Genomic DNA, 22,687 nt, shown 5'->3' with positions numbered 1-22,687 from the left:
GACTTTATTCAATCTTGCTGCGTTCATGGCCGTTTCCAATTGTTGACTTGTGTTGAACGTTCCTCGACGTTGTGTCCGACCGATATATTATTGTCGTAGAATTGTAATCGTAATTCCTAATATGGCTAGCAAAAAAAGAACGACGAAAATGCCGTCGAAGAATGAGAGATCCGCCGAGGAGATACTGTCACAGTTTCAAACGCTTCGAAATGAGCAGAGAATGTTGGCGAATAAATTATCTGAGATGGAAATGGAATTGAACGAGCACAAGTATGAGTCGACCTAACCTGTGCACTTGCAATTTTCTCTTTGACAATCGAATTATTCTCGAATGCAAAATATATATATTTTCTTCGTAAATTGTCAGTTTCGCAAAACTTAATCGAACCATCTTGAGATAGTCGATAGAACGTAATCTTTTTCTGCTGATATATTGTTACCTGTCCGACTAACATAATTGATGTTTCAGAATTGTTATTGATACATTAAAAAATGTTGATCCCAAGAGGAAGTGCTACAGAATGATTGGTGGAGTTTTATGCGAACGTACAGTAGAAGATGTCATGCCTGCTCTGGTGTCGACTAAAGAACATGTATTGTGTTATTTGCATTACAATAATAAATTTTTCGGATTTTTCTTTCTGGAACAGGATATGGTTTTTATATGCATATAATGATAAATTTTTATGTGTTTTCAGCTGATGAAAATGATAGATATTTTAAATGATCAAGTAACAAAGAAAGGAATTGAGATAAATGAATACAAGGAAAAGCACAATATCAGAATCAGAGGGCAAGATGATTTACAGCAACAAGAAGAGGATAACAACAATAAGGAAGCCAAGAGGAAGGCGATTATTGTGAATCCAATTGAAGTTTAAGTGTAATAAATAATCATTTTGCGATATTTACACATTAAGAGATTTCATATATATATATGAAAAATCAAAGCCAGCAACTCATAATCAGTTGTACACATTTTTAAATTATCTCTCTTTGCGTTTATTTATTGTATAATTTTGATAAACAGCTTCTATGATACTTTATAAACACATTCTATTAAGTATTTGTTCTGTAGATGTATTTGTAAAAAAAAAAAAAACAAATTGCAATATTGACATCCTGCAAATACAAAAATTAGATATGTACAGTTCTATGTCGAAGTTTTTTAATTATTTTTAGATTTTAAACTTTATATCAAAAATGAAATAATATAAGATAGTATGTTTTTCTTTTCTTTATAAGGCCAATATATATATATTTTATTTATGTAAAAAAGTTTTGTACATAAATATAACCTTAGAGAGTAGTACCATAGAGAATAATGATCGAAAGCGGCTTAGAAAAAAGGAAAAATAAAATAATTTAGGCAGCTTCAAAATATACATTCGGGAGCCATGGTTTCGTCATATTGTTCACTCTAAAATTGTCCAATCGAAAGACGTTTGAGACATCTCATAGGGAATTACGATAGCACGTGCTATCGCGTAAAAGGGACTTTGGGCGCAAACGTCATGCACAGATGTAAATTTATTTTCTGCCAGAGATACTCGGGAGTCTTTTATAAGAGCAAACAATTACAACATTTCGCGAATCTCTCGCACGATGCGGTCCATCTCAGATTGATCTAAATTGAATTAATTCCCGTAAACCGCGAATACGCGGTTTACTTTTGTCCGCCCCCATTGGCGTAGTGCTCCGAAAATTCCGCTGGACGTTTTACGTCAAAAATTTACGATGGCGGCGATGTTGAAGGTTAGTGGACAGTGAATAAACAAATTACAACCAGCAAAGCATGGTAAATCCCATTTATCTAATCGAAATAGAATTTCGATCGTGTAAATTGATGTTATTTTCTCTCCCCTACAGGATTATGCAATAATAGTTAATTACGTCGCAAAATGCAGCGTCCATATTAAAATTTATTTGACACATAAAGTTCAAAAAATATACATTTTTATTCTTTATCTTTATCGTATCATACGTTTTACGTTATCATAGTTAAATGATTAATCGAATATTGAATATTAATTCAAATGTTATTTTTATATGATTATATATTTTAATTTTTCTTTCTCTTTACATATATTTCCACTAATCTTATCTATTTAAAATATCTCTCAGTCATATACTTTTTATTTGTTCTCATGTTTTTTTCAATGTATTTAATTCAATGTATTAATAAGAAATGATGTGTTTAATATTTAGGACAAAGTACAAGCTACATTTGAAGATAAATGGCCGCATATGCGGCCAATTATATTGAAATTGCTTAAACAAGAACCAGTAACACAAGCAGAATGGCAAGACTTATTTTATTCTGTTCAAGTATGCTTATGGGACGACAAAGGTCCTCCCAAATTACGTGATGCCCTAAAAGACGATATAATGGATTTTATACAGCAAGCTCAACAGGTAAGGGAAAGCAGAAAATAATTATTTTATGCTAAAGATTATTTTATGTTAAGACTATACTTTAAGCGCATTTGCTCTATTTATCTTACTAAAGTAAAATATTACGTATATGACTTTGCAGAGAGTTTTGGCGCATCAAGAAGAACAAGCATTATTGAAAGCATATATAGCTGAGTGGAGAAAATTTTTTACACAATGTAACTATTTACCGACACCATTTAGGCAATTAGAAGCGTATCTTGCGGGAAAAACTAGCTCCAGCACACAAAAAAGGAATCAACCTGATGATATAGTTAGGAAGGTAAAGAACTTTTATATTTGATATGTGGTATAATTATATATTTATGTAATCTCGTTCCTTTATCATATAGCTAATGTTGGATAGTTGGAACCAAAGTATATTCAATGACATAAAACAAAGACTTCAAGATGCGGCCATGAGATTAGTCCGTGCTGAAAGAAATGGCGAAGCGTTTGATTCTCAACTTGTTATCGGTGTCAGAGAATCTTATGGTAATTAAATATAAAGTATATAATGTGTTTCATAAATATATTTATGTATATATAGTGATATAAAAGAGTTTTTTCTTTAATAATATATAACATTTTAATGTTTCAGTAAACTTGTGTTCAAATCCAACGGATAAGCTTCAAATATATAGAGAAAATTTTGAGGCAGCATACATACAAGCCACCGAAGCATTTTATTGGATAAAAGCGCCAGAATATTTATCTATGCACGGTGTAGAGAATTATATGCGTTACGCTGAGTCAAAATTGAGAGAAGAGGAATTGCGTGCTCAAAAATACTTGGAGCCGAATACCGCGAGTATGCAACGATTAACGGACTGTTGCGTAAAAGTGGTAGTTGCGACATTTAAACCAGCCATACTCGCTGAGTGTCCGCGAATGATACAACATAATCAAACCGACAGTGAGTATACTGATTGCAATTTGCAATTTTGATTTGTAATTAATTTTAGATAATACGTGCCACTTTTCTGATTAATGATTTATTAACGAGATAATATCTAATAATTGCAGAGCTTCGCCTTATGCTGAAATTAATGGACAGAGTGCCCGAAGGCGTTAGTCCTATGTTGAGAAATTTAGAAGAACATATCGCGAACGCAGGTCTTACGGACATGATGGCAGCTGTAGACGTCATTACTCAAGATTCTGAAAAATATGTGGAAAGACTGTTAGATCTTTTCCATAGATTTTCCACGCTCGTTAAAGATGCGTTCGATGATGATCCACGGTTTCTTACAGCACGAGATAAAGCTTATAAGCTCGTTGTTAATGACGCCACAGTATTTAAATTAGAATTGCCGACTCGACAGGGTTCTGGAATCAGTGGCGCAACTGTTTTAAATAATAGACCTATTACTAACAACAATGGATTAGCTGAATCGAAGTGTCCGGAACTACTCGCGAATTTCTGTGATATGCTTCTTAGAAAAACTCCTCTCAGTAAAAAACTGACTACCGACGAAATTGAAAGTAAATTGAAGGATGTGGTATGTAAATATATGTATACAATAAGAGATACGCAATTGTATTCACATAATAATTTAGTAATCAAATCTTTCCGATGAAATTTATGTTATATTGCATTCTATTTTAGCTATTAGTGTTAAAATATGTTCAAAACAAGGATGTGTTTATGCGTTATCATAAGGCGCATTTAACTAGACGATTAATATTAGATACGACCACGGACTCGGAAAAAGAAGAGAATATGGTAGATATGCTTCGCGAAGTCGGTATGCCCGCAGACTTCGTTAATAAATTAGCTCGTATGTTCCAAGATATTAAAGTATCTCAGGATCTGAATCAACAATTTAAGGAACAATGTCGAGCTACCATTGCAGATAGCATAAATATTAAGGTAATTATATGTTATATATATATATATATGTTCTCATATTTTTTGTATATAAAATGTATATTAAAAAGGAGTAAGACACACATGTATGCAAATAGATTCAAGTAAAAGTATCTACATCTATTTTTCTACTTATAGATTCTCAATGCAGGTGCATGGGCCAGAGGTAGTGAACGTGTTACTGTGAGTTTGCCGCTTCAATTGGAAGATTATATTCCAGAGGTCGAAGAATTTTACAAAAAGAAGCATAGTGGAAGGAAGTTGCAATGGCATCACCACATGTCGAATGGCACGGTACTTTGCATATATTTATAAAATTTTTAATTTTATTCCAACAATATTTCCGAATTTAATTCTTATGCGTATCTCATGATATGTAAATGTTTCAGATAACGTTTGCAAATAAAGTTGGCCGTTTCGATATAGATGTAACGACCTTTCAAATGGCAGTGTTGTTCGCCTGGAATCAACGACCCAACGAAAAGATTTCGTACGAAAATCTCCGATTGGCTACTGAGCTTCCAGATCCCGAACTTAGACGGACTCTATGGTCTTTGTGTGCCTTCCCAAAGTTAAAGCGACAACTTCTTTTGGTGGAACCACATGCAGCTACTCCGAAAGATTTTGCGAACGATACAAGATTTTGGGTCAATCAAGAATTCTCTATTGTGTTCGTATCTATTTTTTATATTAACAAAAAATGTTATATGTTACATGTGTGCTATATTATATATCAATTATATTTTAATTTAGTTCCTTTTTTATAAAATATATTACATTTCATTAATTATATTTGACAGTAGAATTCAGTATTTGTTTATGGTAATAATGTAGATTTGTTTTCAAAAAATGATATAAATTTATTATATGTGTAATATAATTATTTTTGACGTTAGAAAAAATGGCAAGATGCAAAAGCGGGGAAAAATAAACTTGATAGGACGTCTTCAATTATCAACAGAACGTAGCAGAGAAGAGGATAACCAATCTATTGTACAACTCAGAATATTACGAGTACAGGTACATCATATATCTTTTTCAAATGAAGGAGCATGATATAGTGACAAAGAAAAATATCGATTGACATTTATTCACAGTTTACTTAGAGATTATAATTTACAGTTTACTTAGAGATTATAATATGAATAATTTTTATTTTTTTATATGTGACTCCGCAGGAAGCTATCATCAAGATCTTGAAAATGCGCAAGAAAATCACTAACGCGCAACTACAGACCGAACTAGTAGATATATTGAAAAATATGTTTTTACCGAGTAAGAAAATGATAAAGGAACAAATTGAATGGCTCATCGAACACAAGTATATTCGTAGGCACGATGATGACATTAATACATTCGTGTATATGGCATAACACGGAATTATATATACATACAAGATTGTTCGCGAGCTATGGTTAATATTATATTTTTATAAACAAATTTAGTTTTCTTGTATGTGCGAGGATATACATTCGACTCATCATGCGCTATTATGTGTTTAATTTGTTTTCTTATAACACAATATGAAAAGGAGAAAAGGGCGATATTTGACTAGATCTTAAAATAAGACGTCGATAAAGCAAGTCATATTGCCTGCATTTGTCGATTATTATATATGAATAAAGTGAAATGTATAACAAAACTGAAGAAAATGTCGCAATAATAATAAGAAAGGTGTACAATATCGTATCATGATAAAATTAGCATTTATTTTTTTGGAGCATTAATCTTATATATTATTTAATTCAGGAAGATTGGATGGAAATTAAAAAGAAAAATGATCGGTAACACTATTTTTGATATTTATACTTTACTAAAAGTATTCTTAAAATATCTTTATATCTTTTCTTTTAATTTCCTCGTATTGCTAATTAAACTTGTTTTAAAAAAAGAATTTTTATTACAGTACTAATATAGAACAATGTGACATTAAAAATATCGATTAGATCCTTGCACAAAAATCTGGACAACAGTGCACATATATATGTACATTGCATAAAATTTAATCATAAATGATACAAATTGGCATATACTTGCATATATTCGAATAATGTTATCCAATGGCCTAGTTGGTTCGAATCGTCGAAATAATCGTCAAAATAGTTACTTAAGCAAATAATAATGACGATTATAATATGTATAAAGCTTTTATATAACTTCGATAAGAATGAAAAACGAATGTAATAGTAGAGAAAATTTCAATGAATTAAACGACGGAATATTTCATAACTTATACAATACGTTCTTATCGAATCTCACTGAATCTCTATTTTCACCTATTAATATTATGCAATTAATTCCACGCAACAAGAAGTATTCATACATCAGATTATATTTATAATTAAACGAGTGATTTGTCGTGGAAACAGCAAATTTACTTATAATATATTTTTTCGTTGCTATATTAATGATTTAGAATTAATTAATCACTCTAGTATTATTTATATATAAATGCTTAAAATAGAAAAATACAAAAATTTATTAATTAGATTATTAAAGGAAATTTTTTTATGGAGAATATTTTAATAATCTTGCGCATTTTACATTTTCATATTTTATTTGAATAAGTTTTATTTTCGTGAGAAAGTTCCATAAATTTACATAAATTTTAAATAAACCGCATATTTCTCTATTAGGAGCAAAAGATAGTATTTTGATTATGCAATTAATAATTAGAAAAAGCATATTTAATTATGTATTATCCTTTTTGATCATTCTGTCTTTATTGCATTCACTTAAACAGCGCTCAATCTATATCTACATGTAATATAAAATTGTATTTTATAGCCCGTTCTTTATATTTAAAATTAATAATTTTATCACTTACAATTTTACTTGACCATACAACATTTCAAGACATTAATATGGAAACTGGAAACCATAAACAATAAGCAGTAAAAGAATTGACCAATTAGAACAGTAAGGAAACCTTTCATCTACATATGCTATTGACTTTATGGAAAAAAAGGACCGCGAATGGGCCCTGAGTCATCCTTTTTTATCGATCACGTGATTGCAAAATCTGACCAGTTACGTATTTCTTCTTTGGTACTAGACACTAGACACTAGACGATCGAATGAACAATGAACTTCCTCTTCCTTCTTCACCTTAGACCTCGTCGAAGGACGGCAGATATGTATGTCTTTTATATCAAAAAAGAAAGATTTTATTTGGAATATTCGCGTCTATAAACTAATTTAAACATATTCTTCTGCATGTTTTGTTATTAACGTTATTAAAGTTGAGGAAGTATAAAGTCCTAAATTTTAAATACTTGATCTTAGCCAGTCATGACCGATTTGAATAATATGCATCCAGCCATATTGAACATAGGAAGATGAAGAAAATTGTCACGTATTATATCGGCATGAAGAAGATTCAACCGATCATGACTGGCTTGTAAGATCAAATATTTTATTGTAATATATTATATATTATAATATAATATATTAGCAAATTTTTTATATAGAATATAGAAGAAGATTGCCGTCTTTTTTACATTTATATATATATATATATATATATATATATATATATCGGTACAAAAAATACCAAAAAAATTGCACTATATCGTGTTCATTCTCACAGTAGTGCAATTTTTTTTGTATTTTCTATATTTAAACATTTTTTTATGATATTAAAAAAAATGACAAGAAATATTTAAGTAACTTCATTACTATTATCATTATACTAAATTATTTTGTTTAAGAAAGCATTTTTTATTGTTTAAAAAAATACAGGTTTATTTAAATTTAATAAATAACTTCTTATCATTAAACAAACATTTTTGTTCTATTAATTAACTTCTATACGCGCGCTTTGTTTTGCTTTGCATGTTTTCCATCTTTCTCTTATTGCTAGCTTAGGACAATGTTCTGATAGGTGTCATTTTTCTTTATGTTTTATTTGATGTTAAGATTTAACTTTATTGTGTTATTTTTTAGGTGACTACCAAGTGTTTGATTTACCTCCCCCCCTTCTTCATTTATGGTTTAATAATCATATGGGTTTATTGGACTTTTATCATGTTTTTATTCGGTAAGTTTGTTATGTTTTATATATTCTGGTTTTTGTCATATACTGCCTTTTACTGGTTATGGCCTATATAATATTTTAATTACATAAATTATTTAAGCAAATAATAATAACGGTTATATGTATAAATAAACTTTTATATAAATAAGAGTAAAAGACGAATTTAATGATTAAAATATCAATGAATTAAATGACGGAATATTTCATAACTGTATATAATACGTTCTTCGAATCTCACGTTCTATATCTGTTTTTTACCTATTAATATTATGCAGTAAATTCCACGTGACAAGTAGCTTACATGAGATTATATATATATACATATATCAGAATTTTAACGTAAAATAATTTGTATTTATATTTTCTTTTTTGATACAAATCATTTGTACATTATTTCCTCCGGTATATAATAATTATTGATGTATTTATTTAGATCATCAATTATTCGGTAAAGAAAGATTGAAATTAAATGACGCAGGAAAATGGTTTTATACCATTTTTCACCATTTTCGCTAGGAGGATACAAACAATACTACACACTATATAAAAATAAGTATGTTACTATAAAGTATTTATAAATATTCAACAATTATTTTTAGGTCACAGATTTTGCAATAACAGGAATTATATGTTTCATACATGTATATGTACATATACACAATCACCACTGCCGCTGTGTAAATCAGTGTAATGCTGATATGATTACATACGGTATCAATGTCTATCCTATTTTTTTTGTTTTACTAACTTAATCCTTAAAGAGTAAATTGATAACAATAGGTGATTTCGTAAATTTCATTGACAAGAGATCATAGATATAGATCATAGATTTAGGATAGCATGTAATGTTCAAGCTAATGTGAGCTAGCTTTTTCTACAGAAAACACATAGAACGAAGAACCACACGATATTTTAGAACAATACATTCGTATACACACACATCACATACATATTAATGTCATATACTTGCATAGATTTTTTCTCGCATGCACGCAAGACTCAATTAAAAATTCACAATACAAAATAATAATAATATGAAAAGTATTTTTAAAAAATAGAGAGAGGAAAAATACAAGAATAAATAAATAATAAAATAGAGCCGTTGAACATTCTAATTTTTTGATTCTGTCAATCAATTATTCTAACATTATTTTTTATGGATTTACAACAATATTGTTTTACATTATGTGCTGTTTAAGAATAGAAATAACACCGACAATGAGAGGTAGAATTGCAAAATTTCTGAATATATCTTTATAACAATTTCCGTCTTTGATTCATTGATTTTTAATTTTATCACATCGGACGTAATTTTTCACGATATGTACGATATAATATCAATTATTGATAAAGGAAATAATAACAAAAACAGTATAGGCCAAAGTGCTGGAATTTCTTTAACTCGCCACATATATTGTAAGAAATAAGAAATGTAAGCAAATCACAAATTTTCTCAATGTACAAACACAATTAAACTCAATTTTTTAATCAGTATATAACAATTGTAATCAGTGCAGAATTTTGTTTCGTAGAAACATTAAACAATACAATGATACAAAAAATACAAAGAAAAGTAATTTTTAATTGATTAAAAATGTAAATTTCTGGATATTTATAGAGAATTGATATTTATAAATCATTGCTACCCGTGGGAAGTTTGGTAAATACTGTATACCAGATCTCATCGTTGTCTGCAAACTGTAAATTTTTTTACAATGCATCACTTTTTTCATCATTTGGATACTAATCACACAATCGAATGTGTGAATTATATAACTTTGATATAATAATACTTTTTAATTTAAAATTGCTCGCTAGATGCACTCTTCTTTCAGTTCGAGTCTAGTTACTCTGCGGATTATAAGACTCTATCAATGCATTATAAATAAAAAAACCGGGAAAATTAGTGTTCCGGACATCGCGTATGTTGAATGCGAGGCGCATTCTTCGCCGAACTTGCATTCTCGCAAACGTGCACGACTATGCCTGGCTGTCCCGATCCTCCTGGATGTATCTCGTGAGTTCCGCCTGTAATATTATTCATTCAATAATTATAGTGGAAAATTTTCTTGGATTTTAGATAATCATACATAATCACTTCTAGTTTTACATAAAATCGATATAAGATAAGTTCGAGATAATAAGGGATAATAGTAACCTGCGGATAAATTAGCTATAGCGGCTAATAGATCTTGATTAACGAGCGGCTCTCCTTCCTCGCGTGGTTTCCAACCAACCGGTGGAGAAGCAGGAGGAGATATGAGGAATTGTTTAGTAAGAGCTGGTGGTTGAAGATGCTGATCCTCCATATCTAGAAATTTATATTTTTAATCAATTAAAAATTACTTTTCCTTGTATTTTTTATATCATTATAATGTTTAATGCTTCTACAAAACAAAATTCTGCACTGATTACAAACCTATAGGCGTCACTGGTTGTGCAAAATAACAATTAATATCAGTTTCTCCAAAATGTGTTTGATGCAAATGCAATCTTGCATGTGCTGCAGCACTGGGAGAATTGAAATTTACCCTCATTCTTCTGAAGGATCTAAAATATTGAAACGTAGCATCTTCTCCGAATTGTTTGAAAAGATTTTCTATAGCTGGCTGTAAGAATAGAATAATACTACAATGTAACAAATGTTTGTCATTAATTAATATCTCATACACAAAACTTTTATGAGATCATCATACACATAACTTTTACCTTTAGATCATCATTCTTGAAAACTCGAGGATCAACATTAGTAACAATTACAGAAGTTGGTAAATCTTCGTCATGAACCAACTCATCAATTGATCTAATATCTGTATCGTGATTTTCTCTTTCGAATTCGAGCTCTAATTGTTCGTAATTTGGATGTAAATTTGGTAAACCATCCACTTCATTAATTATTATATTTTCAGAGTCTTCAGGCTCCTCCTCTATCATACCTTTGTTACTGCATTTTTCTTCCATTTTTTTCCCTACTGGATTTAAAAATAGATAAGAATTGTGAATAAAACTTGAAAAATATAAGAAAATTTGAGGGTTTTGAATTGTATATTCATTATCGAATATATATATGACATTGAAGAAAAGATATAAAAAATTATAGACAATATTCTTTCACACTTATATAAATGTAATGGGTGAAAATGATGAAAACCATATTGTTTATCTATCTAAACACAAACTAAACATTAATTGGATTGAAACACGTTTCGAGATATATCTTCGTATTGACAAATAAAAGAACAATGTATTTAGATTCACTTTATTGACCACGCAAGTGTCATCAAGTTCATTGTCATTAGAGCACAAAAATAAATGAAGAAAATTGTACGTATATATTTACGTCTAATGTTTGTTGCAGGTGGCATTCGTATAAGAGCAACAGTCCGAGAGGCTTCCTTACCTTCGAATCGATCTCTAAATCGAAGAGGAGACCAAAACACCGCGACGAATATTTTCAAAATGCTGGCTTCGTCACAGGTATATCTCGTTACGTACGTAACATCTACTCCATCTTAATGGATTTAATCGCGTAGCTCACCGATATCAACATTCTCGGAGATACGTTCACTTCTACCTCGCTTTCGACGGCGTTCGCTATTTCATCGTTGTTATTATAACGTAACCGCACGTCATCGTTGGCTTTATAACAATAGGAACAGCCTCGCGCGTTCTGTCCGTATCGCGATCCGATCGAATGCCATCGTCGGGGAACAGATTAGGCTAGGTGTAGCACGGATATAGGAGTGGTGGAACTGTCGAAAGCGTCGAAAGCTATTTGGGCACAAGCAGTGTTGCCAATTTCAGGTCGCGCAGTCATAGAATATATAATATAAATGATTAGAACGCGTGTCGATGTGCGCGGCGCGTTCGACTAATCGACTTTAACCTTCAACCTTCAAGCTTCAAGTGGCGCTGGCTGCGTGGAATTCGGTGCGCGGAGTGGGGGCTGCGTGTGGGGGGGGGGGTGGCGCGCGCATCCCCCCACCACCCAGCCCCCACCACGCAGTCCCCACTCCCCACTCCCCACCCGCGCACCGAATTCCACAGCGCCACGCGCCACTTGAAGGTTAAAGTTGATGTCGATTAGTCGAACGCGCCGCGCACATCGACACGCGCTCTAATCATTTGTATTATATATATTCTATGATTGCGCGACCTGAAATTGGCAATATTGGGCACAAGTGTATTTGATTGTGAGCTTATTATATATGTATCTCAGAACAGAAAAAAATTTATCAAGTTGCGAGACAATTTTGGAGCAACTTGAATAAATTACACAATTGAAATTTTGGATTATTATTCAAAAATCGCGACATCTGATATTTTAAAATTATAATGTTCTAAATAGATATTTTATAACACTTGTATGTGTTTAGATACTCTAAATATCTAAATATTTTATTTAATAACACAATATTTTTACACATTTTTTTATATTTATATTTTTAATGTATAAGTTATGTAATACATACAAATAAATATATATATATATAATACATATAAAACAAATTAGTTTTCTTTATATTATTTATATATATATATATGGAAAATTATCTTTAAATACGATTTTTAATATTCTTTAATGTAATTCAATGTGTGTCCTTTATTATTTATGTGATAGAATATTATAGAATACATAGAGGTCTTAATGATATATTGCATACAAAAATGTTTTACATAAATTACATAACAAAATTAACAAAATTTTTTTTATTATGTATAATTTTTATATATAATATAATTTTTAAAAGCTAATATAAAATACAATAACTTTTGCAAATTTTTAATTTTGATAGACAATACTGGTATTATTTATATAACTTATATTATTTATATAATTGCTGGATATATCACAAATAATAATTACTAACAAAGATTTCTATAATTTAGCAATAACTAATGCTTTACATTAGTTTAACATGTTTTTGAAATAAATTTTTGTATATATATATATATATATATATATATATATCTTTATAATCTAAATTGAACATTTCTGTTATATTTTTAAACCTACAGGTTATAAAAAAATATATAGAAAAAGATTGCACATCTCTGTTATAATGTATATTGATAATATGCATTATATGCACATTAATTGCAAAAATTCTTTCTCATTATTGTACTTATTAAAAATATAATTTTACTAAAGCATTGACTAGTTCACACACACATAGCGATTAAAATAATATTTGTGACAATTCTTTGCTCTTAGCAAGAAGTCACTTGTACAATAATATACTTGATTATATTGCAACGATAAAAGCAAATTACATATAGATTGCATCATATATATATTATTTCATACTGATATGAATGTAAAAATTACTTGATTAAAAGTTTTAGACATATGCAGAATGAAGTATATATATAAATATAGATACAATTTTTGGTAGTAGTTTATCTACTTATTGCATCGCAAGATATACTCAATTAAGTATATTTGCATAATAAATAAGTATCTTGTACTTCTAGTTTTATGTAATAATTAATGCTTTGTTTCATAATTTTTAAATATTCATAATTTGTACTTGTGTGTGACACATATATATATATATATCATCTAACTTATACATTGTGTCCACACATGTCTATTTGCAATTAAAATTAATATCACTGTGACAAAAAAAAGCATTTATATTACAAATCAAATTATTGCAACAAGATTCTTATTGTAAAATACAACCGCTTTCATTCTTCGGTTCCTTACTACTTTGATGAATTGCTTCTTCTTTAACAGGTGGCAAAATCTGTTCTTTTTCTGCTTTCGCTGCTGCTATTCCAGCTAATACTTCGTATGTTCCCAAGTTCCAAGTGGAGTTCAGTGACGGCATCTGGAAATCGATTGGGCTGACCAGCCCATAAGTAGCTTTTGTGTCCAAAGCTGGAACTTCTCCTGGTACTGTATGATGATATCTGGTATTTAAATTTTTCGATTAATAAATTTTGTTTAAATATTATACATTTAAAGATATAACATTGTAATAATAATATACATTACGAATAGATGAGACATTACATTAAACCGTTCTCTCGGTTGCATTTATCGAGAGTGAGTTTTACTATGGGTGCTAGGCGCTTAAATACAGCATGTTGGTCCGGTTTAACTCTAGGCGCAGGTCCGTGCGTTTTCCCATATTCTTGACATAACGCTTTCGCTTTCTGTAAACATGAATCGCTTTCTTGCATCGCTCGTATCGCTTCGCCGCATTTATCCATTGCTAATAAATTTTCACCACAATAGTTATAAGCCTAGAAACATAAATTTATGAATAGTAAATATTATTTTATGAATAATAATAAATAACAAATCTTTTTGTTTACATTTAGAATGATTAAATAATCAAGTTTTACAAATTTTCAGGCTTACATAGGACTGATAAAATGCCGCTTTTAGCTCCAAGTATTTTATCCATTGGGCAGATATTTCTGGCTTGAATGGACGAAGAGTGTTAGCAGCATCCAAAAACAATTTGCTAGTCTCATTGGCTAAAGCTGTTATCAAGCTGGAATTGTGTTTGAGTTCTACTGCTCTAGCCACTGTCACTGTAAGAAGAATGAAAAAGATGATATAAGCATAATTAAGTAAGTTTATTAAAGTTACGCAGTTATATATGAGTAATTTCCCTAATAACCTTCTTGTGCTTCTGCTGTACATTGATTAACATATGCATTTAATACACGGGGATCTAAGTCACTTGCCAATGGAGGTGGATTAGTTAATTGTGGCAAAAACTCAGTCTGTACAAAAGTAAATATTCCAGCAGCTCGTCTTAACATGCTGTGTACTTCTTTAGCTTCATTCATTGTAATGCTATAATGTAATAGGTTATTTTTTTCTTTATTTTTACACACTATTAATGCTATATATATGCTATATAATATTAATTACTTAAAGATCTCTCTTTTATTTAATTCATACTCACTCATCTTTTGCTGCAATCATAGCTGCATGCTTCATGAACCAAAGACCTATATTGACACTCATGTTAGCTGCTTCATAAACAGAATCAGCACTGGAGCTTTAATAGAGAAATTGTAATTTTTAATTAGTGATAATCTCAGAATCATTTAGAAATTATCTTAATTCATTAAATATTTTTTTATAATTAATTACAATGTGCTTCCACCAAGTAATGTTTGAGTCCACTTAAATACAAGAACATTTCTGAGTTTGCTAGGATTGGGTCTGCCAACATGTTGTGCTTCTTCCTCGGATGGTTTAACTTCCCATAAAAAACCATACAACAAACTCAGATAACTAAAAAACGCAGGTTCTATTGTATCGCTGGTATTATTTGCATTTTTGATCAAGTCTAAAAGTCTGGCTCTTGACAGCTTCAAATCACTGAAAACGTGAATTTCAATAAAAAAAAGATATATATATTTTTTATGTATAATTTTTTATTTAAAAAAATTTTAGTGATATTGAAAAAAAATATAAAATTCTAATATTTCATTTACTACAACGTAGACATCAGAATAATATATATGCTCTAATAACTATATATGTATATTTTTCAGAAATAATAGTTATCAGAGTATAGCAGTTGCCCGCAATCTGCGCACGATTTTATTTCTAAAATCTCCAACCTGCGGAGCTTCCTGCTAGCGTCCGTAGGATTCGAGACTTTCAACTCAAATTTTTGACTCGTTGTCGCTTTTAGCACATTGCGATGAAACCAGTGAGCCATTGCGTTGCACGAATTTTATCTGATCGTATCGGTTGTGATTTCGATCCGGTTTCGGATCTTTTACTTTTGACAGATAAGACAGACGCTGCGCGTCAATGGAAAGAATATATACGTACTATATATATATACACACATGTAATATATGCAACTTTCTCGGCATAGGATTTCTCCGATATATATGCAGTTATTTCGTTCGAAAAAGATGGTACAACAACATGGCAGAGCCAATCAGATTCGTCAACCATATTTTCATTCACAAACTACACTTTCCTCTCCCTTCTCCCTTACACAGAATGGCATCTACACTCCTCCAGTTGTTGCCAGTCCTTCATGTATCTATACTATACAATTCATAATTCACTCGGATCGTACCATTTGTCATTATAGTGTAAACACGTGCTATTATTCGAAGTAGATGCATAACGTAATTATTTTTCCAGGAATTAACGAGAGATCAAGACTACGACGTGATCCTATGTGATTGAATAAAAATATGAGAATAAAAAGGAAAATATAATTTATAAGAGATATATTAAGAGATTCACACAAACAAGTTGGCTGAAATTCGTTGCATTCATATACGGATGTTTCTCTACGCATTCCCGACTCACTGAATACTGATCTCTTACTGGGATATCTTCGAAAGCTATATATACAAAGCGTAGACTGTGATATACAAATCGAGAATTACCAAAACATATTCTATCAAGACCGTTTAAAGTATTTGTTGAAGTGCTGAATAAAACGAGAACGAATTTGTTTATTATAAAAAAAGTATTTCAATGCTGTCGCAAATATACTTCGACGAACTCGATAGAGATGATAAATGACTACTTATTAATTATATCTGTGATTCTTCATTCATTCCACGTAAAGAGATGTATTTAAAATAAATATATAAAATACAAAAGAGCAAGAAATTAAAATGGAGACATCCTGGTTTCCTCGTCTAGTTGCTCATCATCCATATATCATTTTGATGGTGGTTTTTGCATTTTCGTCGATATGTCTAATTATTCCTCTTACAACTAAAAAGCTTCCAGATTTTTCAGATCCTCAAATGGTATGTACAAATATGAATCTGTTTAAGTTTGAGAAGGATATATAATTGATATATTTAAAATAAGAAATATTTATGTCAGGGTTTTGAGTCAAGAGGTACAATTTTAGCACAAAGGCTTACAGCTTGGCATAATTTAATGGAAGCTACAAAACCAAGAGGAGAACTTACTGCTAATCCTTTGGAATACCATCAATACATACGTCAACTAAATCAACAGGTGTGTATGATAAAATTATTCTATATCCTCTGTTTCAAATTACATATTTTATATATTTATCCATTAAGGTAGCACTATTTATAAATATTTATAAATATATATTAAGGATACATAGGAATGAAATAATTAACAAAATGTATTATATTATACACTTTACTTGATTTTGCAGTCTAATATGCATCAGCAAAACAATAGTTTGTCTACTCAGGGTATTCTCAGAAAAAAGTCCAAAGGTAAAAATAAACGAAAAGGAAAAAAACATCAAATGCTATTAAATGTCACAAGCTTGAAAGAAACAAGCGACGAGGATAAAGATAGATGGGACGAATTAATAGAATTGAAGGATAAGCATATAATTATAGATGACAAAGATCAGAATCATCTTGATAATGATTTTTTCTGCAACTTACCAACTTCTTCATATGCTCGTGTTGTAATTGCTGTGGATTCTGAAGAGAAAAATTTGTGGTCTATGGAAGGCGTATTAGCTCAATGTCATATCGATGGTGTACTTCGTGCAAATTCTCATTTTTCATCTCTCTGTCAGACAGAAGAGCACAATAGTCATAAATGTTGCAGAAGTTGGTCGCCAGCTAACTATGTAGCTCTTTTATCGAATCGCTCTTCTTGTCTTGGAGTAACAGAAAATGATCTGAGTAGAGTGAAAACACTTTTGCAGCAGTGTGCTTATTATTATCACAATCGTAAATTATCGCCTAACTGTGCGGAAGATCTCAATTGCCAAAAACATGTGCCAATTGAATGTTACATGAGAAATGCAGCTTATCATTTGCTGCACTATCTTTTGGATGTTAATTTTATTCCGAGTCCGGTAGAGTATGCCTTGCTTTATATCACTAATACGAGTAATCATATTTATCTATAAATCTAATATTTTATATTGAATTGTTGCAGAAGACGGAACCGAAAAGTAAACAAAATTTGACATTGCAGTCTGCCATGTTATTTCTTCCAATTGCGGCAAGCTCTGCAACTTTAGATTTTTACAAAGCGATAGAGAAAAATGATTTAATGTATGGAAACTTTCGTGTTCAAGGCATGCAACTTGGCCTAAAAAGCACATTATTTGATAGACTATTGATATCTGATGCAAGTTTAGTACTTGCTGGTTTCATCTTTGTTACTTTTTGCATTTGGGCATACACTGGCTCTATAGTGTTGACTGTAACTACAATTTTCGCAGTGATTTTTAGTCTTGGGATTTCCTACGCAGTGTACACTCTTGTCTTGCGTATTCAATTCTTTCCTTTTATGAATCTACTGGCCATTGTTGTTGCTGTAGGTCAGTATTAATAATATATATATTTTAATATTTTATTTTTATATAAAACATATATAATATATATTATTATATATAATAGATATAATATATACATTATGTTTTAATAAATTTCATACAATTAACAATACATATTTATCTATAGATGTTATAAATACATTGATATGATAAAATTATTACAGGCATTGGAGCAGATGATGCATTTATATACTGCAAAGTATGGGAATCTGGAAAGCAGCAGAAGCTTTCCAATGATGGATTAGTACATTTGGTACAAGCAACAATGAAACATGCTTTTCCATCTATGTTTGTAACATCTCTTACTACAGCAGTAGCTTTTTTTGCATCAATTGTTAGTAATGTGACTGCTATAAATTGTTTCAGGTACTAATTTTACTGTATATATACATAGCATTTTTTTCCTTATATATTAATACATTCTTAAGCTTTGTGTATATCACACTAATAATTTTATGTATTATAGTTTATTTTCAGGCATAACGGTTATTGCTAATTTCTTCTTGATGATCACATGGTTACCAGCATGTGTGATTGTGTCAGATAATTGTAAATTCGCTACTTTATCGCCTCTCAATTTTATTACCAGAAGGATTATTCGGCCCCTACGATCCTTGGGAGACAAAATAGCAAAAGGATTTACTGCCTTTCTTACTGGAATAGTAATTCGCCTACGATGGTTATGGTTACTAAGTTTGGGAACTATCGCAGTAATATGTTGTATTATTGTTTTCCATCATCCGGGTCTACAACTGCCGGATTATATAGATTTTCAATTGTTCCATAATACACATCCATTTGAGCGATATGATTTAATATATTCGCGAAAATTTTCGTTTGAACGATACGAAATGGTATCTATATATTTATGTTTATATTTATTTATTTGTTTATATTTTCATATGAAATGTATACGTACATATAACATATATATTTTATTATTATAGTTTGGTGGTGACGTTGAAGTTTTACCATTGAGATTTGTATGGGGCATAAAACCGATCGACAATGGCGATTACCTTGATCCCAGCGAAAGAGGAACACTAGACTATGATACAACCTTTGATATATCTAATCCAAAGTCGCAATTATGGCTCGAACGATTTTGCAGAAATTTACGGAGTCAACCATTTTATCGTAGTACTATGGGACCTTTGTTATCAAATTGTTTCATCGAATCGTTACGTTCCTGGATGCAAAGACGTTGTAAAGATCTCATTGAGCCGGATATTGAACACTTTCCGTGCTGCGAAAGTAGCAAATTTCCATATAAACCTAATGTTCTGCAGCAGTGCGCGGCTGAAATGAATGCGGAGATATATCGCACGCCTTATATATGGATTCAGAACGGTGCAGTTTCTGCAGGTCTAAAATTTGTGAATGAACCGCTTTTGTCCTCGGGAACGCTGAACGATACACTCTCAGTTAAAGTAACGCCTAAGATTAAAGCGCTTATTGTTGAATACGATAGTACCTATGCGTATACTCTCTCGTTTGCGAACATGGATAAATTTTTTCATGAGGCAAGTGATACTATTTATCAATGAAAATATGTAGATCATGATACAGATATAGAAAAACGTGAATTCTTGAAGTGAATTAATCTTTAAATTTGATTTTAGGTTGAAAGTTGGATGCAAGATCAATTACGAAGTGCACCCAGAGGGATGCGAGGTGGATGGTTTATTAGTAAACTTGAATTTTACGAATTGCAGCGCACTTTGTATGAAGGCACTATATGGGCAATGGGAGTGTCGTTATCTTTGGCTCTAATAGTATTGGTGCTGGTTACCTTAAACCCCCTTGTCAGTCTGTACGCTATCGTAACTATTGGTGCTGCGATAATAGTAACTGTCGCTATACTTATACTTTTTGGTTGGAAACTTGATATCTTGGAGAGCGTTGCAATATCCACTGCAATAGGTAAGGAACGATAAAGGAAACTTGATTAAGTCATTTATGATATAAAATGTTTCTGAAGTTTATTGAATGTAAATGCTTTTTATTATAGGTCTTGCTGTAGACTTTAGTTTGCATTACGCTGTGAGTTATAGAGCGTGTATTTCTGAGCAAAAAATAGACAAGGTAAAAGCAGCGCTGCAACAAATGGGTGGTCCAACTCTTATGGCGGCAATCACAAGCGGAGCTGCTGGTGCTTTAATGTTACCCTCTCATGTAATGGCATATATACAAATTGGTATTTTTCTGCTGCTTGTGATGAGCATAAGTTGGATATATGCCACATTGTTCCTATGTTCGATGTTAGCGATTATAGGGCCATCTTCGCATTTTGCTCAGTTTGAATATTCCAGGTGATAAGTTTGTCGTACATACTTAATAAATCTTATCTATACATAAATGCATTTCCGGATTTTAGTAATGAGATGTAGTATATGGTACGGTATATAAATTGTAACAATTAATGGTTTCTTAAATTACAGATTAAAAATGTTATTCATCTGTTTTCATAAATACGAGGATGATAGCGTAGTTGAAGCCGACAAGGATAACACTCGAGCGAGAAAAGCTTATAAAGGACGTGGTATGCTGTCGGAATCAACCCTAAGTACATCCAGCTCTGTATGTCAGTTCCATTGCAGTGAATTGGAAACTCTTGCGGCAAGACCTCCGTCTCCATCACCACCGTCTCCGTTATCGACATTACTTCGTTGAGATATAACTGTTATTTAAATTTAAATTGTGCCATTTCTCTCTAGGATTATAAATTTTCATCTTAACGAATCTCGTGTACTTTTTCAGATTGTGTGTAAAACAACTATCTGCATATGTTATCTTGTATGTAGGTGTGATATCATATAATTAACGTGACTGTTGGCTGTGTTCAAATAGCTTTAAGGTCGTCATTATTCAAACACATATAGTCTATCATTCATCTACATATATGTGCAATGCACATAAATGCATGTATGTCAACACACGTACGTATATACAATTTTATAATATACAGCTTCCTATATATTGGTAATATAAATATACGTACATACATATTATTTATGACTATGAAATTAAATGTTAACTTAAACTAATAAGTATATTAACATCTCCTTTTATACTTTATAAGTTTTAGTTATCAATTTGTAAGAATGTCGTATCGTATATGGATCTAAATCTAATATGTGTCAAATAATATTGTATGGATTTTGAATATCGATGATATATTCGATGATACATTCTTTTATGAAACATATTTATGGACATTATCAGTATTATATAGTAATTAACAATGCAAATGTAAAGATATTACTTTCCATTTTAGATATTTGTCAATTATTTGTCATAATTTATATTAGAATAGTAATAATAAAAGTATATTTGTATGTACATATATTTTATACTTTTTTGGTAATACCGTTTTATTATATTATAAAGAATTTGATAAGCTTTTTTTTTATACACAGAGTAGTAGAAATTATTTTTATCTTAGGACTCTTTTTGAATGATATAAGTTACGCACAATTACACATTGCGATAAATGTATATTTCTAAACTATATAAATAAGTGATATATTAGAACATAAAATTATATATGATGTTATATTGATGCTATATATATTTTAAGTAACAGATAACAGAATGCATTAAAAGAAGTGTAAATATGTTGTATGTGTAATGAAATTCAAAATTAGACGTAATAAAATTTAATCCTCTCTATTATATATATGCTTAAATGATCAAGTGATTAAATTTTGTGTATGTTAAAACAATGATCGCTATAATTCTATAATAACACAATAATTCTTATTGAAACAACAAACAAACTTTCATATATATGACAACATTTAATTTATCTTTGTATATATTTAATTTTTCCACTTTTTTTTGTTATGCCTAGGTTGCGTTCAAAAATTTATTCGTCTCATAAAACTATGTTTAACTGACCAATCAAAAGGAGCAAAGGTTTCTTGTTTCAAATAATTTGGTAGATTTTCGAACACAATTTTAGAGAGAAATAATTATATATATAATATGAATTGTGCTTTGCGCTGGGTATATATTGCTATGGAAACAGATGTACAAAACAAAACATGTGGCATG

At 30.6% G+C, this 22,687-nt stretch overlaps 5 protein-coding genes and 1 long non-coding RNA gene across 11 annotated transcripts; 4 read left to right on the top strand and 2 right to left on the bottom strand.

The window, feature by feature from the left end:
* Positions 1 to 28: 28 nt before the first annotated feature.
* On the top strand, positions 29 to 1,150 carry Pfdn2 (prefoldin 2). The gene is made up of 3 exons (XM_083039809.1): positions 29 to 270; positions 470 to 593; positions 699 to 1,150. The coding sequence occupies exons 1-3, from the start codon at positions 122 to 124 to the stop codon at positions 879 to 881; spliced, it is 456 nt and encodes a 151-aa protein (XP_082895935.1). The 5' UTR covers positions 29 to 121; the 3' UTR covers positions 882 to 1,150.
* A 355-nt stretch (positions 1,151 to 1,505) lies between these two features.
* Positions 1,506 to 6,598, top strand: Cul5 (cullin 5). Of its 2 annotated transcripts, none has more exons than XM_083040143.1 (11): positions 1,506 to 1,798; positions 2,209 to 2,415; positions 2,537 to 2,716; positions 2,787 to 2,928; positions 3,035 to 3,349; positions 3,460 to 3,935; positions 4,043 to 4,306; positions 4,442 to 4,597; positions 4,693 to 4,973; positions 5,200 to 5,323; positions 5,482 to 6,598. In XM_083040143.1, the coding sequence occupies exons 1-11, from the start codon at positions 1,796 to 1,798 to the stop codon at positions 5,674 to 5,676; spliced, it is 2,343 nt and encodes a 780-aa protein (XP_082896269.1). In that variant the 5' UTR covers positions 1,506 to 1,795; the 3' UTR covers positions 5,677 to 6,598. The 2 variants fall into 2 exon arrangements, with proteins under 2 accessions (XP_082896269.1, XP_082896268.1); XM_083040142.1 differs by having other exon boundaries at positions 1,506 to 1,755; positions 5,482 to 6,596.
* A 1,665-nt stretch (positions 6,599 to 8,263) lies between these two features.
* LOC145936992 (uncharacterized) lies at positions 8,264 to 11,872 on the top strand. The gene is made up of 2 exons (XR_014425460.1): positions 8,264 to 8,342; positions 11,698 to 11,872. It is a non-coding gene; the product is annotated as an uncharacterized LOC145936992 (long non-coding RNA).
* Sra (RRM_RCAN_like domain containing protein Sra) lies at positions 8,313 to 11,881 on the bottom strand. Of its 3 annotated transcripts, none has more exons than XM_083039716.1 (5): positions 11,740 to 11,881; positions 11,049 to 11,311; positions 10,759 to 10,948; positions 10,498 to 10,650; positions 8,313 to 10,367 (listed from the first exon to the last, which is right to left on the bottom strand). In XM_083039716.1, exons 2-5 carry the CDS (start codon positions 11,298 to 11,300, stop codon positions 10,243 to 10,245), a joined length of 720 nt encoding a protein of 239 aa, XP_082895842.1. In that variant the 5' UTR covers positions 11,301 to 11,311; positions 11,740 to 11,881; the 3' UTR covers positions 8,313 to 10,242. The 3 variants fall into 3 exon arrangements, with proteins under 3 accessions (XP_082895842.1, XP_082895843.1, XP_082895841.1); XM_083039717.1 differs by having other exon boundaries at positions 11,049 to 11,308; positions 11,740 to 11,876; XM_083039715.1 differs by having other exon boundaries at positions 11,680 to 11,810.
* A 1,474-nt stretch (positions 11,882 to 13,355) lies between these two features.
* On the bottom strand, positions 13,356 to 16,161 carry LOC145936990 (BRO1 domain-containing protein BROX). The gene is made up of 7 exons (XM_083039714.1): positions 15,933 to 16,161; positions 15,457 to 15,687; positions 15,266 to 15,361; positions 14,975 to 15,153; positions 14,710 to 14,885; positions 14,359 to 14,591; positions 13,356 to 14,255 (listed from the first exon to the last, which is right to left on the bottom strand). Exons 1-7 carry the CDS (start codon positions 16,031 to 16,033, stop codon positions 14,009 to 14,011), a joined length of 1,263 nt encoding a protein of 420 aa, XP_082895840.1. The 5' UTR covers positions 16,034 to 16,161; the 3' UTR covers positions 13,356 to 14,008.
* LOC145936987 (protein dispatched) lies at positions 14,786 to 21,632 on the top strand. 3 transcript variants are annotated; one of them, XM_083039711.1, is made up of 11 exons: positions 14,786 to 14,924; positions 16,474 to 17,096; positions 17,176 to 17,313; positions 17,483 to 18,145; positions 18,229 to 18,616; positions 18,796 to 18,997; positions 19,098 to 19,485; positions 19,579 to 20,154; positions 20,254 to 20,554; positions 20,643 to 20,943; positions 21,073 to 21,632. In XM_083039711.1, exons 2-11 carry the CDS (start codon positions 16,959 to 16,961, stop codon positions 21,302 to 21,304), a joined length of 3,327 nt encoding a protein of 1,108 aa, XP_082895837.1. In that variant the 5' UTR covers positions 14,786 to 14,924; positions 16,474 to 16,958; the 3' UTR covers positions 21,305 to 21,632. The 3 variants fall into 3 exon arrangements, with proteins under 3 accessions (XP_082895837.1, XP_082895836.1, XP_082895838.1); XM_083039712.1 differs by lacking the exon at positions 14,786 to 14,924 and adding an exon at positions 16,349 to 16,365; XM_083039710.1 differs by lacking the exon at positions 14,786 to 14,924 and having other exon boundaries at positions 16,312 to 17,096.
* The last annotated feature ends 1,055 nt before the right edge of the window (positions 21,633 to 22,687 follow it).

The sequence above is a fragment of the Prenolepis imparis genome, unplaced genomic scaffold (assembly GCF_030444845.1).
Source record: "Prenolepis imparis isolate NDT839.2.m4 unplaced genomic scaffold, iyPreImpa1.0 SCAF_6, whole genome shotgun sequence".
NCBI lineage: Eukaryota > Metazoa > Arthropoda > Insecta > Hymenoptera > Formicidae > Prenolepis > Prenolepis imparis.
This window is presented reverse-complemented; position numbering and strand designations above follow the sequence as displayed.

Bases quoted from the DNA above. Each gene is read 5' to 3' on its own strand.
- Pfdn2 (XM_083039809.1), top strand. From the start codon at position 122: ATGGCTAGCAAAAAAAGAACGACGAAAATGCCGTCGAAGAATGAGAGA. The intron at 271-469 runs GTATGAGTCGAC...TTGATGTTTCAG, and splicing joins ATGGAATTGAACGAGCACAA to AATTGTTATTGATACATTAA. The intron at 594-698 runs GTATTGTGTTAT...ATGTGTTTTCAG, and splicing joins TGGTGTCGACTAAAGAACAT to CTGATGAAAATGATAGATAT.
- Cul5 (XM_083040142.1), top strand. The intron at 2,717-2,786 runs GTAAAGAACTTT...TTTATCATATAG, and splicing joins CTGATGATATAGTTAGGAAG to CTAATGTTGGATAGTTGGAA. The intron at 5,324-5,481 runs GTACATCATATA...GTGACTCCGCAG, and splicing joins TCAGAATATTACGAGTACAG to GAAGCTATCATCAAGATCTT.
- Sra (XM_083039715.1), bottom strand. From the start codon at position 11,704: ATGCCACCTGCAACAAACATTAGAC. The intron at 11,312-11,679 runs GTAAATATATAC...TTTTAAATCCAG, and splicing joins ACCTGCAACAAACATTAGAC to TAGGGAAAAAAATGGAAGAA. The intron at 10,949-11,048 runs GTAAAAGTTATG...CTATTCTTACAG, and splicing joins TCAAGAATGATGATCTAAAG to CCAGCTATAGAAAATCTTTT.
- LOC145936990 (XM_083039714.1), bottom strand. From the start codon at position 16,033: ATGGCTCACTGGTTTCATCGCAATGTGCTAAAAGCGACAACGAGTCAA. The intron at 15,688-15,932 runs GTTGGAGATTTT...TCACGTTTTCAG, and splicing joins GCTAGCAGGAAGCTCCGCAG to TGATTTGAAGCTGTCAAGAG. The intron at 14,592-14,709 runs GTAAGCCTGAAA...TTATGTTTCTAG, and splicing joins CGGCATTTTATCAGTCCTAT to GCTTATAACTATTGTGGTGA.
- LOC145936987 (XM_083039711.1), top strand. From the start codon at position 16,959: ATGGAGACATCCTGGTTTCCTCGTCTAGTTGCTCATCATCCATATATC. The intron at 18,617-18,795 runs GTCAGTATTAAT...AAATTATTACAG, and splicing joins GGCCATTGTTGTTGCTGTAG to GCATTGGAGCAGATGATGCA. The intron at 18,998-19,097 runs GTACTAATTTTA...TATGTATTATAG, and splicing joins ACTGCTATAAATTGTTTCAG to TTTATTTTCAGGCATAACGG.